This window comes from Trematomus bernacchii, unplaced genomic scaffold, assembly GCF_902827165.1.
Source record: "Trematomus bernacchii unplaced genomic scaffold, fTreBer1.1, whole genome shotgun sequence".
Lineage (NCBI taxonomy): Eukaryota > Metazoa > Chordata > Actinopteri > Perciformes > Nototheniidae > Trematomus > Trematomus bernacchii.
The window spans coordinates 6,742,654-6,757,965 of NW_022987739.1; the positions used below are offsets into that span (position 1 = coordinate 6,742,654).

At 41.0% G+C, this 15,312-nt stretch overlaps 2 protein-coding genes across 2 annotated transcripts; one reads left to right on the forward strand and one right to left on the reverse strand.

The window, feature by feature from the left end:
* Positions 1-1,031: 1,031 nt before the first annotated feature.
* LOC117496097 (cytochrome P450 2J2-like) lies at positions 1,032-5,014 on the reverse strand. The gene is made up of 9 exons (XM_034147784.1): positions 4,332-5,014; positions 4,015-4,177; positions 3,523-3,672; positions 3,285-3,445; positions 3,035-3,211; positions 2,624-2,765; positions 2,328-2,515; positions 2,092-2,233; positions 1,032-1,987 (listed from the first exon to the last, which is right to left on the reverse strand). The coding sequence occupies exons 1-9, from the start codon at positions 4,512-4,514 to the stop codon at positions 1,812-1,814; spliced, it is 1,482 nt and encodes a 493-aa protein (XP_034003675.1). The 5' UTR covers positions 4,515-5,014; the 3' UTR covers positions 1,032-1,811.
* Positions 5,015-5,767: 753 nt separating this feature from the next.
* On the forward strand, positions 5,768-12,793 carry plpp6 (phospholipid phosphatase 6). Its single transcript, XM_034146419.1, has 2 exons — positions 5,768-6,658; positions 11,557-12,793. Exons 1-2 carry the CDS (start codon positions 6,178-6,180, stop codon positions 11,922-11,924), a joined length of 849 nt encoding a protein of 282 aa, XP_034002310.1. The 5' UTR covers positions 5,768-6,177; the 3' UTR covers positions 11,925-12,793.
* Positions 12,794-15,312: the final 2,519 nt, after the last annotated feature.

The following is a 15,312-nucleotide window of genomic DNA, read 5'->3' on the forward strand; positions in this document are numbered from 1 at the left end:
TACTTTTATAATTTTCGAATCATAAATCTATCGATTAGATTTATGATAGACTTTTGAAACTACAAGAAGATAAGGAGGACTTTTACAAAAAATGTATAGAATTTTTTGTCCAGAAGGATAGTCAAATGGACTTCATCTTCAAGTCAAGGTAAGACCGCAATTTTTTGAAAATGGGATCTTACTTAGAGAGAACAATTCAATATTTAAATGATCAAATTACATTTTTTGGGTATCCTTTTGTTGAACTGTCTGTTTAAAATTAATCGAAGCATCAGACAAAAAAAGCTTTTGAAAATAATATTATATTTTGGTTTAGGTCAAAATATAAGATTTGTAAACCTGAAGAGTCAGTGCCAGTGCCTAAGCAGCCATGAACCTCACTGCACGTCACTGCAGAAGCTTATATATAGACATCTAAGTTTTTTGTGCCCCACCACTTTTGTACATATAAAAACGCCACTGAATAGAGTCAAGCTTAAATATAGAGTGCAGTTGGGATAAAGGTCTTATACCGATCGACTATACAGTTGAATGTAAATGAGTGGAAATAGGTTCCAACATTCCTCTACACAATTTAAGACTTGTAGACTGAAAGCAGACCATCAGAGAAAGTGTCGTCTCAGATAAATGTACTGTGCTATACTGTACTGTGTTGAATTGAATCATCATATGCATTGGGCAGATAAGACTCTTTGAGTTCAGATGAATTCAGATAAATACATGATTTCAAAAGAACAATTTCATTTAATTGAATTTCAAACCTTGCAGGTGTATCCCATTGAGATCATTGATCTCTTTTTCAAGGGAGACCTGCTCAAGTAGGTTCCACATGAAACATTAATTGATTTCAATGGATTCCTGAAAGTTTGTCAATGATTCTAAAGATAAGGAGATACGTTACACTTCTTACAATATTTTGCAAACAAACCGGCTTTGGGTCAAGTTATTTAAGCTGACCCCACACAACCATTTCCAACAAAATCCTGACTTCTCTTAATGTTTTAAAACTATGTAAAAGGCAAACTCTTGGGTACAACTAAAATCCTTTATTGAACAGAATAAAACATTTTACAGATTTTTAAGTATAATTTCACAAGTTTATGTATACCAAATTAAAAGCATGTTAATGTATGTAGGCATTTATTTAGAAATGTTATCTTACTCAATTTGGCATGTGAGTGAAGTTGTGTGTATAGGTTCTATGATTTATTTTGTCAAAAAATCATGCTTAACTAATACTTAACCAGCTAATGGATATAGGAAAATATAATACATCTGATCTCCTGTTGCTGCAGGAAAATATTTGCAATATTGTGTTGCATAACGTTATGCACTTAATAGACAGGTTATGAATGTCATAATGACCATGTTGTTAAATTATCTAAGTTCAAGTAGATAAAAAGCTTGTCAGTGTAGTGATAAATCAAAACTGTATCAGGCAAGTATTGTGAAACAGTAGATTGTTAGTTAATTAGTTAAAAGATCTTCATGCTAAATGAAAATAATACTAGCAAACCTAGCATGTGTAATTTACCTGTTACATTAGCAATCGGTTATTTTTTATCTTAAAGTCCTACAAAGCTACTAAATGTGTGAGTATACACATGAGTATGTGCATGTATAAATGTGTGAAATGATCTCTGTGGGTGATGATGGGAGTGAATGGCTTTAAAACTAAAAAGTATATATTGATTTATTTCATGTCAAACTAGTTTTAAGTTTTGAGTCAGAAATGTGATCTGATTTAGTTTTTTTGGCAGCGAACGTGGACTTAAGACTGTTTTGTGACCCTGAGGTGGAATAGGAGCAAATCAGTGAGGCACAGCTAGCATCCTGAACTGCTGGGGGGAATTGGTGAAACCCAGCACACCGTCCAAGCTGGGCATCTCTCCAGGAACAGGGGAGATGGTGAAGTGCTGGAGGAGAACAGTGAACATAAGGAACAGCTCCATTCTGGCCAGGTGCTCCCCTAAACACACACGTTTACCTGTCGGGAAACAATAGGCAACAGATTTTAAACTCTAATCTTGATAGCAGGAAATATGTTGGTAGCAATTTGTCTGTAAGCTAGTAGAGGAATATCAAGCAAACCTGCTGAAAACGGTAAGAAGGCGTCTCTTCTGCGAAATTTCCCCTCCGAATCCAAGAAATGCTCCGGATTGAAGGTATCCGGAGTTTCCCACTCATTCTTATCAAACAGCACAGTCGCAAGGATTGTAGTAATAGTTGTTCCCTGGATAAATAAGCATGAAATGTCACGTTGTGTAAAAATAATGGACAAAACTCAACCTATAATATATGGGCGAGTCTGGTAAATAGTTCTTTACTTTGGGTATTGAGTATCCTCCCAGTGTAGCGTCTTTACTGGCCATTTTTGGGAATCCAAGGGGAACGATATTTCCCATCCTTTGAACTTCATGGATGACAGCTTCAGTGTAAGGCATGTTGGGCTTGTCGGCCATGGTGGGCTGTCGAGACTGTCCGATCACTGAGTCTATCTCTGCCTGTACTTTCTCTGAGTGAGGAGGCAGTCATTGGACATTATAACCTTAAACAGCACAAAAAACTCTGTAATCTCTGTGAGAATACTCTAAATGCCTATGTGATTCAGACAGATACTAACCCTGTATCTCTGGGTAGTGCATCATGTACAACAGGGCCCAGCGTAAAGTGGTGGCTGATGTTTCTGTACCGGCCTCTATCAGGTCCAGTGTGCAAATCAGCAGGCTTTCAATGTTGAAGCCAGCCTGGGGATCCTCCTTTTTCTGGCAAAGTGTCAACAACATTACATTGATGTTATTACACGGCTTGTGAATACTCAAATCTGAATACTAAAGAACGCTCTAAACTAAGGATGCTGTGCAGTCCTATCAATCCTCAGAAAGAAGTCTGGCCAATTTAATTTCAGCTGTTGCCAAAAAACAGATGTGTCTTCTATCTGATACTCTATCAGAAAACATCATGGAATACTTTTTTATATTCATGTTTATGTAATACTGTATCAGACTATACTAAATATGTGCAAATATCTTACCTTCTCCATCTCTCCCAGGTAAACATCGATAAAATCACGAGGGTCCTCTGGGTTCCACTCTTCCTGGTGCTTCACTACTTCTGATCTCAGGAAAGCCAAGATCTCCGAGTAGTTCTTTAACACAGTCTGGTGAGGTCCTGGCAGGTACTTCAGCACACCAGGGAAGGCATCATACAGCTGTTGATGGGACAAACTCTCAGATTAGTTATAGGTCTACAGCACAGTTTAGTTAAAGTAGATGAGAAATTACCTGAGTCTGAGGTAAGCCAGCTAACCTAATAGCCTCATTGTCCAAGTCCAGAATCCTGCGGAAGCTTTGATCGCTGTACTCAAAGCGATGTCCGAAGAGCACAGACGAGATGATGTTACACACTCCATTCGTTATGATGTTATGGGGGTTAAATGGCCTTCCTGGGAATATGTTGAATTAAAGTAATGATATATCATGTTAGGATATAAAATCACTCCACATAGCAATCTCTACTTGCCTTGTTCCTCTTTGAAAGCTTCACAGATGTAGGTGTTTTCCACCTCAATGTATTTTTCCAGGGACTTCTGGCCCTCTCCAAAGTAACGCAGGTGAGTGTTGGCAAACTTCCTTTGCTTTTTCCACAAGTACCCATTGCTCAAAGCTATACCTGTGGGACAGTTGTAGCAAATTAACAAAGCAAACAGGCAATTCACTGCCTTTACAGATTTTAGATATCACTTCTGAGCACCTTTCTTGAAAAGAAACACTTTCTTTCACTCCCTAATCTGGTGTTGTGCAGTGTTCTTGTTGCACAGAGGGGAGAGTCTATTCTGCATGGACCACAGACTTTGTCCCATGTGAGTTGACTTACTGGGCTATGACTTTTGGTTAAATCTATCGATACTGCGTAAAGAGATTAAGTTCTGCCCTGGAGAAGGCAAACCACTACTGCAATACTTTTGCACCATTAAATATTCAGGCTTTCTCACTCTCGTTCAGGTATACTCACCAATCCCCTTAAAGACAGCATGGAAAAGAGGAATAATAGGTCTATCAATAAAGCTGTCCAGCTGGATAACAAGAGCCTCTTTGACCATCTTGTACCCGGAAACAAACACCATCCTCTGGCTGCCTATCCTCAAGCTGAACACTGGACCATACTCCTGAGAGAGCTGCATTCAAAAACAAAAGCATTTTTTTAGTTGCAAGCTTTTATTGTTTATTTATTGTTATTTCCAGCCTATAGTGTTGCAAAGGCTTATTTATGAAAGACACATTGCCTGTATGATATTAAAGATCAACTTGTATCCTCTCTGTTCACCTTACCTTCTCCATTGCTTTGAAGTCAAGTCCTATCAAGACATTTCCTAGAAAAGGCGCAGCCCAGGGTCCAGGGGGAAAGCTGTTTGGTCTCCAGTTTCTGATCACATCTGTCAGGAGTAACACTATAAAACTGATCAACAGCCAACTAGTGAAGTCCATACACTCAAAAAGGGCTTGAAAAATCATGATGAAAATGTTTAAAAGGACCCTCTGTAAACTCAGTTTGCTCCTGCAGGCATGGTCCGTCTCATGTTATTTGGCTGCGGGTTGTACGAGGCAGAGGCGGAAAAATTCCCAACAAGGAAATGTTACGTAACACTGAGTGTCTCTCTGGACATCTTCCAGCAGGAGGATTGTATTTGTTTGCACCGTGTGTTGTGGACAAAAGGGGGACTTTTAACCTGTTAAGCCTGAGGAATGGTTTTGGCGAAAACTAAAAAGTACCATGGGGTACAGGAATTTGTTTTGGTTTCAAGACCCTGTTTCGCGGAGGATACCATCATTTGCGTTGCTCTTGAGATTGCCATCATATTACACATGGTATTATGACAGAATTACTCATGAGCAACACAAACGTAAATTCATAAAGTGCAAAACCTTCACTGTCCTGCAGTAACCTTATACTGAGATTGGATGTTCATCGTGTAAATAGAGACTGTGTATATAGTGTATTCATACCCCTCACTGTTTATTCATCATTCAATTCATTCTATATTTTATTCTGTAGATTGTGTACATTCATTTTCACTTTACTGCTTTATGCACTCCTGGTTAGAAGCTAAACTGCATTTCGTTGTCTCAGTACCTGTAATCTGTGCAATAACAATAAAGTTGAATCTAATCTTGAGCAGGAACAAATGTATTTACTTAGTACATACCTGACATTAACGATTAAACACATTTGTCCATTCTTTATCAATCAATCAATCAATCAATGTTTATTTATATAGCCCAATGTCACAAATGTTACATTTGTCTCAGTGGACTTCACAGTTTGTACAGAATATCAGTATGACAATACGACACCCTCTGTCCTTACGTTTCACATCATACAAGGAAAAACTTCCAGAGAAAAACCCACAGTTTAAAGGGGAAATGAGAGAAACCTCAGGGAGAGCAACAGAGGAGGGATCCCTCTCCCAGGACGGACAGACGTGCAATAGATGCCGTGTGCATTTATAAATGCAAACCGAGTCAAGCCGACTCCGGAGGTGGCGGTATGCACCTTAAAGTTGTTTGAAATCCGCCAAAAAACCGAGAGAAGAAGAAGAAGAAGAAGAAGAAGAAGAAGAAGAAGCCGACTCCGAGCTGTCCGACTTCAGGCGAGCTTTTTGAGACCTCCCCCGGCTGCGATCGGCTATTCTCGTCTACTTTCGAGGCGAGCCGCAGCTCGTCTCAAACAAGCCTATTATGTACATTTCCCCCCCTTTAGGCTATTTGTATTTTTCTCATTTTAGGGTTTGTGAGCTGAGCTGTGTGGTTTTTCTATTTTATTTATTTATTTCTCTGTAGGCCTACAGCACTTTGGTTTGGAGGTTATAAAGTGCTTTACAAATAAAGCTGTATTGTAGTGTATATGGCACCACAATAAAAAAAAGATGAATAGGAAGTCACATTTTTCTTGACAAAAAGGGGGAAACCACACTGGAAAACACAATTTCCCAGGTGTCTTTGCGATTACAACATCAAAGATGGCGATTCGGCTCAGAGTTATAGGACGTGCTTTGAATGTTGAGCCGCATAACAGATGACCTAAAGGAGCGAAAACCCCGCATAGCACTGCAGACAATTTACCACAGAGGGCCAGCAACACCCCACCTTACTGTACATCGGTTTTAAAACAGATAAAATGCCTTCTCCTAAATCTAAAAACCCGGTTCGCGGCGGCGGAAGCCCGGTGCTCGGCAGCTCCAACGGCCGCTACGACTTCATGTCTCTGACGAAGCCGCTGAACCGGTCCTCCCCGCCGCACCAGAGGCAGGGCTCCGACCCCGCCACCGCCCGCCTCAGAGCCTCGGAGAGCCCCACTCGGCGCCGGGGCTCCAGCTCCTCCACCGGCAGCGGGCAGGGGCTGCCAGACGAGGACGGCTTGCGGCTGAACCCCTCTTTCATCCGCGTAGCGCTCAGCTCCCTGCTCGCCATCGACCTGTGGATGTCCAAAACGATGGGGGTGTGTGCCTGCGAGGACTCGTCTTGGGGCAGTGTGCGCCCCTTAATGAAGCTCATAGAGATATCCGGACATGGCATCCCCTGGCTGGCCGGTACCGCCTACTGTCTGTACAAGAGTGACAGTGCAACAGGACAAGAAGTCATGCTCAACCTTTTCATGGGTAAAACACTTTTTGTATTCATGTGCCTCCATATATTGTCAATCTGTGTCTCTCAGTAGGGGATTACGCACAGAAATATCCAGGTTTATAGGTACCACTGAGCTAGGCTGAGGTGCAGTTCTTGACACACACACACAGCTCCTCCCTTCTTTCTTCCTATCGTTTATGAAACACCTCTCATGACTATTTTTAATAATATTTTTCTGACCTAGTTGACCTTTTTACAGGTTCTCACATGTAGCATCTGCTGTTTACTATGGCCTCAACCTACCTCCTTTTGCAGCTCTCCTGAGGCTCTTTGACTGACACTTTGTAAAACCACAGGAGGGTAATTAATACACTCAGGGATGTGGTCAGTTTCAAGATTTTTAGAAAAGCTATCTTTAGACAAAAGTGTGTGTGAGCTACAATGCATGTCCGTCAGAATTAAAACCCCTAACACATGGGTCGGCAACAGGCGGCCCGCGGGCCATTGTTGGCCCGCCAGCAATAATATTTGGCCCGTCATTTTTTTTTTTTTTTTTTTTTTACAACATCGGACCGACAGTCGCACATATAGGCTATAATGTCCGAATAGAGAATCTACCTACACCTGAAGAATGCTTATTGTACTTTTATCTATGTTGAGAATGAATGACATACAGCACAGGCACAATCAGGCAGCGGGGTGCACTGACGTCAATTAAAGTACTTATTTAAAGGACACCTATCATGCTATATTTAAATGATATATTGTAGGGCCATACCTATATAAGGTGTATTTATACGTTTCTGTTTTCAAAATACCAAACAGATCATGCATTTTAGCCATGCCTCATTTCACTCTATTTGCTGTTCTCCAGCCCTGTTTTTGCAGGGGGCTGATTCTGTGAGCTGCAGCTGACCACGCCCCCCTGCAGGAGAGGGGAGCGTGCTCTGATCAAGTCAGAAGAGGGGGAGAAAAAGAGATCTCCGTCCTCCGTGTTTTATTCTTATATTATTATATAGAGTCGTTATTCATTTGTTTTAAAGCTCAATAAATAACAAAGAAGACCTTTGACCGGCACTTTTCTAATTTTGTCCGGAAGATTTAAACTTTAACGGACATCTTGACCGGCGAAAAAAAACCTAACTGAAACTCTGCCGCACGGTCGTTCCTTGGAAGAGGCGGAGAGGTGGGTGTTTGTCATCTGCTGGTGGACTAACCGGAGAGAATTACAGTGCTTGCCTCGGGGAGGGAGAACAAAAGCCACAGCGGAGAATAAACAGAAGGGTAACCATGGCAACCATGCGCGGGAAGTCTTCTTCGCTGCTTTTGTGGCAGACTACAGCGCCACTTACAGGCCTGGCATATGTACTACAGTGTCTCCAGCGCTTTCGAGCGGCAATGGCCGGCCGTGGCCCAACCCCACATTCCCCTGATAGGTGGAGAGTTGGCCCAATAGCCGTAGCGCCACAGTCCTGACGTCAGGACAGTGTTCAAATCTGGATCAGTTTTTATCAGATCCGTTGCAGCCCCTTTTTTAGAGATTTGGGTGTGGAGGAAAATAGAGAGGGTTGTGTTTTCTGACACTTGGTGAGTTCCCTGGAACACCGGGGACACGTATTCATGTATAAAAGACGTACAAAAGTGCATTTTGCATGATAGGTCCCCTTTAACTATTAAATACATTGAGTTGAGTAAAATACTTGGTTACTGATTAATTTAGGTTATAATATATTAAATAAATTGCAAAGCAAAACATGCTGTAATTTATTTATTTTGTATTTTTTAAAGGTTTTCAACCTGAAAGAATCCTAATGTGTCCTTGAAAAGTTGAAATAAAGAAAAGGAAAAAGGATTCCAGTTGTCCATGCGTCCTCTGTTGCCCCTCAAGCCTCTCAAATGTGGGCAAACACTCAAATAAATGCCAAAAACCCAGAGAACTTGACAATATTTATCAGAATAAAAGTATGTTAAATAACACTGCTACCTAGTTAATAACTCACTCAGTGGAGGAAAAGGAGGACCATCCTCCCTAAAATTTCAGAAAAAAATTAACTTTGAAGAGAACAATAAATGCACCTCAATTTAAAAGATAAGTCTGTTAAAATACAGATAATAGCCCTGACTTTTAACATGGGACTGAAATGGGGCTAGAGACGACGATCCTCCCTTTGGGCGGGTCTATCCAGAGGCTCTGGATTGGGTGCCTATATCATCAGTGAACCAATCAGCGGATCTGACTGGGCATTAGAGTGTTGATGGGGACGGTTATCAGCGATATCAGAGTTTTTTCTGAACCGGGGAACAGGGGCGCTGCGCCCTCTTACCAAAATAAATTCCTTGAATTACTTTGATTATGTTCTGGCCCGCCATCTTGTGGCTCAGCAAAAAATTGGCCCACGGCCAAACTTACTTGCCTACCCCTGCCCTAACACAAGTCTTAACCAGCACAACATTCTTTATTTACAAAGCTGGTTTGTCATAAAGCATAGTGTGCTGAAGAGAAGTTATAAGGGACGTTCATGTTGGTATGCATTGAATCACTGACAAAGCAAAGGCATGTGTTTGGACTGTAGATTGATTTATCAACAGTGATGCAGCTTTTACTTGGATTGCATCACTTAACTGCCAGTACAAATCACTGGGAATTAAACACAGGACTTCCTCATTTGAATTTATTTCACTAAAACGAGTGCATCCACTTTGTACCTCAAGATGTTCCCATTGTTCTTGGAAGATACTCTTTGTCTCCCTCCTTGTTTTCAGATGTCTGGTTGATTTTTGTAGTAACAAGAGCCCACAATAGCAGTTTAACTGGATATTCATTTGTGTATTGTGCAGGTGAATGCATGTTGTTTATGCTGGTGTTGGATTACTAATGACTGCTTCAGTTATTATGAGGCAGAAAGAGGCAACTCTGAAACTCTTTATCATCTGCCATGCACAAATTGTTCTCACGGTGATCCCATCTCCAACGTGTCACTTTGGTATTTGTTATTTTCTGCAGGCTCCCACCTGTAGACGAGTTGTTGACTTTAATCTACCTTTGTTGCTCCTCCTCCTTAATAACGACTTGTTGCATCATATTTTAGGTTTGGCTTTATATACACTTTATGAATGATCCTAATGTTTTCTATAAAACAGAAATCTCATAGGTTTTTCTGATTTTCTTTATTTGATGTAGCTTTAATTTCTCAAAACGATTAATTTGAAAACACAACTTTGGGCTCTAGCGAATTGTGATACATTTTTTAAAACAATTTTCTGACCTATTTAGTGATTCGTACTGTTGACAGATAGTCAGAAATGTGCTGTTAGGGACTGAAATATTGACAGTCTTTTGTTGCGTCTATTATGAAATCTTGAAAAGCTTTATGTTAAAAGGATTTAAATGTCATGTTTGCCCATGTAGTATATGAGCTCTTCTGGAGGGGATTTGCCTCACAGTTTCAAGGAGATACAGCTGCAGTAGGGAGGAATGGTTTAAGGGTACATTTAATATATAATTTGTTTTGCCTACAAGCATCCTTCAGTTGTCGTATATCATTTACCAGCCAACCTCCTGAATGCATAATGTTAGTAAGTAAATGTTAAGGAATAATTCTTCTAGATATCTAACCTTTTGCTCTGTGACGTTTTATGATCTACTCTGACGTCTGTTATCTCCTTTAAGGAAAGGCCTTGGTGCCATATGTGTTGTCACCAGTTTGTGACCGGTCAACTTGTCTGGCACGAGTGGTAATTGTTGTGAGAATGCTGAGGCACTTCTTTATCGGTGTTTGTGGACTCTAAGATGTGAGATCCTTGAGGCCATGAGTGTCGGACGCAGGTGGTTCAGTGTTCCCAGCTGTTTAGTCTACTCCTTCAGAGATGTTGATTACTCTCTGTGAATAGAGCATAGAGAGAGGCTCTGCATAATTGATGTGGCAACTCTCCCGTGAAGTCAGACACTCTGACTAGTGATTTGTGATGTGAATCCTCCGGCCGATACTCTGAATAAACCCATCAGTGTTTGACATCAAAGCTCCAGCTCTATCCCGTGTCTCCTTCCTGAGTCGGTGTCTCCCACTGCATTGCTACACAGAAGTTTCCCCCACAGTAAAAGCCTTTGATTCGTTGCAAAGACTGTTTGTAACTGCATTAAGATAGACCAGTCTGAACCAGAAGGCCGTTTTAAGAGCTATTAATTGGCATGCTTGTGCATTTTTAAATCGGGTCAGTGTAAAGAAAGGCCCACTTTGAGATAATTAAATGTCTGAAAAGAGGAGGTCTCTTCAGGATTCTGGCATGGCCAAAATACTTTCAAATCTAAGTGTTGACTTATAAAGGAAACAGCATGCTGCAGTTCAGTGCCTGAGCCAGCTGCCCTCTCTAATTATAAAACACAGCTTCTTACAACTGCAGTTATTTGCTCATTGAGTAGTTATCAATAATAAATGATACTCTTGCATATTCATTTTCTGAAATCCTCTCATTGGACTCCCAGCAGCAATTGGCTCATTTCCACCTGACTGTTGCATTAATGGTTCAGCACTGCAGACCTGATGAATATAAAGTAAATACTAATACAAATCACTAAACAGGTTCCTTTATGCCAAGGGAAGGGTTGCCTTTCTTAATATAAGCTGCTGTTTTTCACCACCCAAAGCACCCAAAATACTTTATAGCCTGGTTCTAATATTTGTATATATTATTCCAATAAAAGAAACCACATTATTTAGTGTTTCCTTTGTGCTTTAAAAAATAAATAGACCTGCATCACAACAACATAACATGGAAACAAAGATACCAGCTGTCATTGGGGTTACAGTATATCCTCTCTTTATATTGAATTAAAGTGTCTAATATCTGTTTGCCAATGCTTTTTGTGTTATTGTGACTACATTGCTGTTTCTTCAGTTGCTATAACACACTCTTCCCTCCCCCCCTGCAGGTCTATTGTTGGACCTGGTGCTGGTCACCATCGTTAAGGCAGTGGTGCGCCGGCGTCGACCAGCCCATAACCGCATGGACATGTTTGCCACCTTTTCTGTGGACCGATTCTCCTTCCCATCAGGCCATGCCACGCGTGCCGCCATGTGTGGGCGCTTCCTGCTGGCTCACCTGGTGCTGGCCGCCCCTCTGAGGTTCCTCGTCGTGCTGTGGGCCGCCCTGGTGGGGCTGAGCCGGGTGTTGCTAGGCAGGCACAATGTGACTGACGTGATGTTTGGGTTCTGGATGGGATATATCCAGTACAACCTTATAGAGATGCTGTGGCTCTCACCTCAAACCCTGCAAGGCCTGCTGGGACAGTTGGCCTAATGCTAAGGATTGAAGGAGGAGACATGGTGCTTTGATTCTTCATTGCCAGAGCACCTGCACACTTTTTGTCTTTTTCAGACTGATGCATAAGAGAAATTGTCTTGACAAGAGAAGCGTGCTATCAAACACACCTTTGATTTGCTGTTCTCTGACACTTCAGAAGCTCACTGTCAGCCATCCCTTTTCAGGTTGCAATGCCTGTAATGGAAAGTACAGGATTTTAAACCAGAAAAGCAAGAGAGACGGATGAGTCCAGATGACCAGATGACCACCTGAGGCCACCTTTCTCCCCTTAATTGGCCTGATTCAGTGGAAATGATGTACTGAAAGCATGCTTTTGTTTCTAAGGGAGTTTTAATCTAAATCTGATGTTTCCCTTTGCGGATCTGACTTAAGATCTACCCTATAAAGAACACCATAGAAAAGAGGTTAAACAATAATATGAATCCCTGCTTTGGAAAAATAATGGCAATATACTTTTTACATCAACCAATCTTCTTTTAAATGAATACTGAAGCAAACGGCAATAAGAAGTCAAAATGGATTAAAAACTGCAATATACAAGTAAATGATGAATCAGTGGGAAAGTATCCTAACTGATCCATAAGCCCTGTCACTGAGCCACAGCAGTTTTCAATCTGCGCACAAACTGCAAGAAAAACATTTTTTGTTAACATATATTTCACAGTGTGCAAACGGGCGTAAAGCCCCTACTGTTATCGCTCCAATGTAAGGCCCTCTGCCCTCACCTCTTTCTCCAGGACAATGATGTAATGGCGCATTTCCACCATGGCGCATTTCCACCACGGCGCATTTCCACCATGGCGCGGAGCGCGGTTTAAGCGTGTCGTGCCGGGCCCGTTTTTGGTTGCGTTTCCACTATGCCTAGTTCCGGCCCGGGGCTACTTTTTCACCTTTTTTCTGGCCCGACAAAATCGTGGTTCAATCGGGGCCAACAAACAGGGCTGAGTCGGGCTGAGTTTGCTAAACTAGAGAGAGAATCGCTGGCAAGGGGGCTACAACTACAACAAGATGAACATATTTGACCGTGATTTAATTGTAATACACGTTTCAAAATGATGCCGAAGTAACAACATACTGATACCGGTTAGTAAAAACCATGAATTAATGCTTTGTCAAGTCTGCAGACAGACGGCAGGCGAAAAACCTTTTAAAATGCACGTTGTCTAAATGGAGATCGGCTAAGCTAACGCAATATATGCTCCGACCGTCCACACTCACAACAACGGCCTATACAGACATAAATAAACCAGCGACTGTATTCTCCATGACACAGACAGTTTGTGGTGTGTACTTGTTTAACTTTTGTCTAGTTTCTGAACAGATATGAGGAGCTGTGAGCTCTGAGTGCTAACAGCTAACGGCTGATGTTGTTTTTCTGGGGTGCTCATTGAAGATGACGTCACGGCTCCGCCTACACTGCGTTACTATAGAGATACTACCCCAGTTCCTAAACTGTAATGGAAGCGCAGCATTAACGTGAGCTGGGCCTTACAAGGCCTAACGAAACCGTACTAAGTCGAGCGAGGCCTGCGGTGGAAATGCGCCATAAGATGGTAGAGCTAATCTTAAAATGAGCCATATCATTTCCACACTCAGCAGTTTACAGTTAATGATCTTGTTCACCTCCAGCCAAGCTCAACTTTGCCACAAAGCCAACTAAACTTTGATTTCCCCTTTATATGACATCTGATAGGATCACTTTAATCTCACCAGTTTACTGATTGACTCTCTTATTCCTCTGAAAGTTTCCTTGTATCACTAACCTCATCCAAAGCATATCACGTATTGCTGTTTACTAATCAACTCTGCTGGATCACATACACAAATGACCATATGATACACATTAACATTATTACATGATTACGTTTCTCGGAGTATACAGTAATATTACAAATGTATCTGCGCCAAATCCTTATTTTTTTTTAATCAAAAATGATAACATTCAGTTAGATATTTTGAAAAACAATCCACCAGAATGTGTAACTTCGTACGTCATCAGTGTCCCAGCAGCACCGTGGCAGCACATAGTTTTATATTAGCAACCAGTTAGAGTGAGCCAGGGTGTTAAACTGGCTGTGCGATTACCTGGTCTGCTGTCAGCGTTCACAGTTTAAAGGGTTTTTAAACCCCTTCATTATGAAAGGATGATTGAAACTACAGCGTATACATATAGGGTGCCTTGCCATTGATCATTTGAATATCAGTTCTCTGCAACACACTGTCATATCTAAGTTTTGTGAAAATCACTGTGACTACATTGGTCAGCATCTTCTTACATGGTTTGTAAATCCTTACATTGATGTGTTGACCCTGTCTGCTCTTTAGTACGTGCTGTTAACAAAGAAACAGCATGTTGGATGATTAAATGATATGAACACTATGGTTCACTGAAAGCAGATTGAATTAACTCAATATGAACTTTAACCCTCCTGTTATCCTCAGATTGACTTTACACCCTTTATCCTCTGGGGTCAATTCGACCCCAGTAGTTTAAAACTCAAGACAATGATCATATTCCAAATGTTAACCAAAATGTATGTCTCTGATGCTTTAGGTGTCTTAGTAAACTACCTAAATAACCATTTAAATCAAACATTACCCCAACCTTCCCCCCTTCAGACCCCTTTATATATCCAGAATTCCTATTATGTGACTATCGACAAATATATAAATCACCATAAAATCTCACTGATTGAAATAAAATGTTAAAGTAAGTTCTTTTTGATGTTGTTAAAGGACCAATAGAGGGTAGTTTTGTTTTACAATGATATATTTGCATGTAATAGTCACCTCAATATCATCCTACACAATCAACACAAATGTGTAAAATATTGACATTTTTATATGTTTTATACTACAAAAACATGTGTGAACAATGTGAACCATTTTTTTTAGATACGTTAAACATTGAATGGGGTCAAATTGACCCCAAGGATAAACAGGAGGGTTGAATGACGCCAGTGGTCATGTTGTTCACAGAAACCGCTGACCTATTAACTGATTTGTCCCCTTACTTGCCAGCAGTCTTTACCCGATCTGAAGGAAAATATATCCTTATTAGGCCGATTTTGTTTAAGTTTAAGCAATATTTTGCTTATCAGTCTCCTCCTGACCTTTGCTGCTGCGTTGGTGTCAGAATACAGCAAAGATATTTAACGTCAAACTGCTGTTTTTTTGGTCTGTTGTAATTTTCCGTTGGTTAGGACTACATGAGATATGTGGAAATGTGATTTCTGTGTAAATGTGTGATGAATGAACTGTTGTTGAATCATTTTTGCGAACATAATTTGACCTGGTATGCAGGTGACCCAGACCTTCATCTTACATGCTGTGTTCTTCCTGCAATAATTGACCAATGATCTTC

Excerpts from the sequence above, each read along its gene's own strand:
- LOC117496097 (XM_034147784.1), bottom strand. The coding sequence starts at position 4,514 with ATGATTTTTCAAGCCCTTTTTGAGTGTATGGACTTCACTAGTTGGCTG. Across the intron at positions 4,178-4,331 it reads ACTTCAAAGCAATGGAGAAG|CTCTCTCAGGAGTATGGTCC; the intron begins GTAAGGTGAACA and ends TTTTGAATGCAG. Across the intron at positions 1,988-2,091 it reads CTTCTTACCGTTTTCAGCAG|GTAAACGTGTGTGTTTAGGG; the intron begins GTTTGCTTGATA and ends GTTTCCCGACAG.
- plpp6 (XM_034146419.1), top strand. The coding sequence starts at position 6,178 with ATGCCTTCTCCTAAATCTAAAAACCCGGTTCGCGGCGGCGGAAGCCCG. Across the intron at positions 6,659-11,556 it reads CATGCTCAACCTTTTCATGG|GTCTATTGTTGGACCTGGTG; the intron begins GTAAAACACTTT and ends CCCCCCCTGCAG.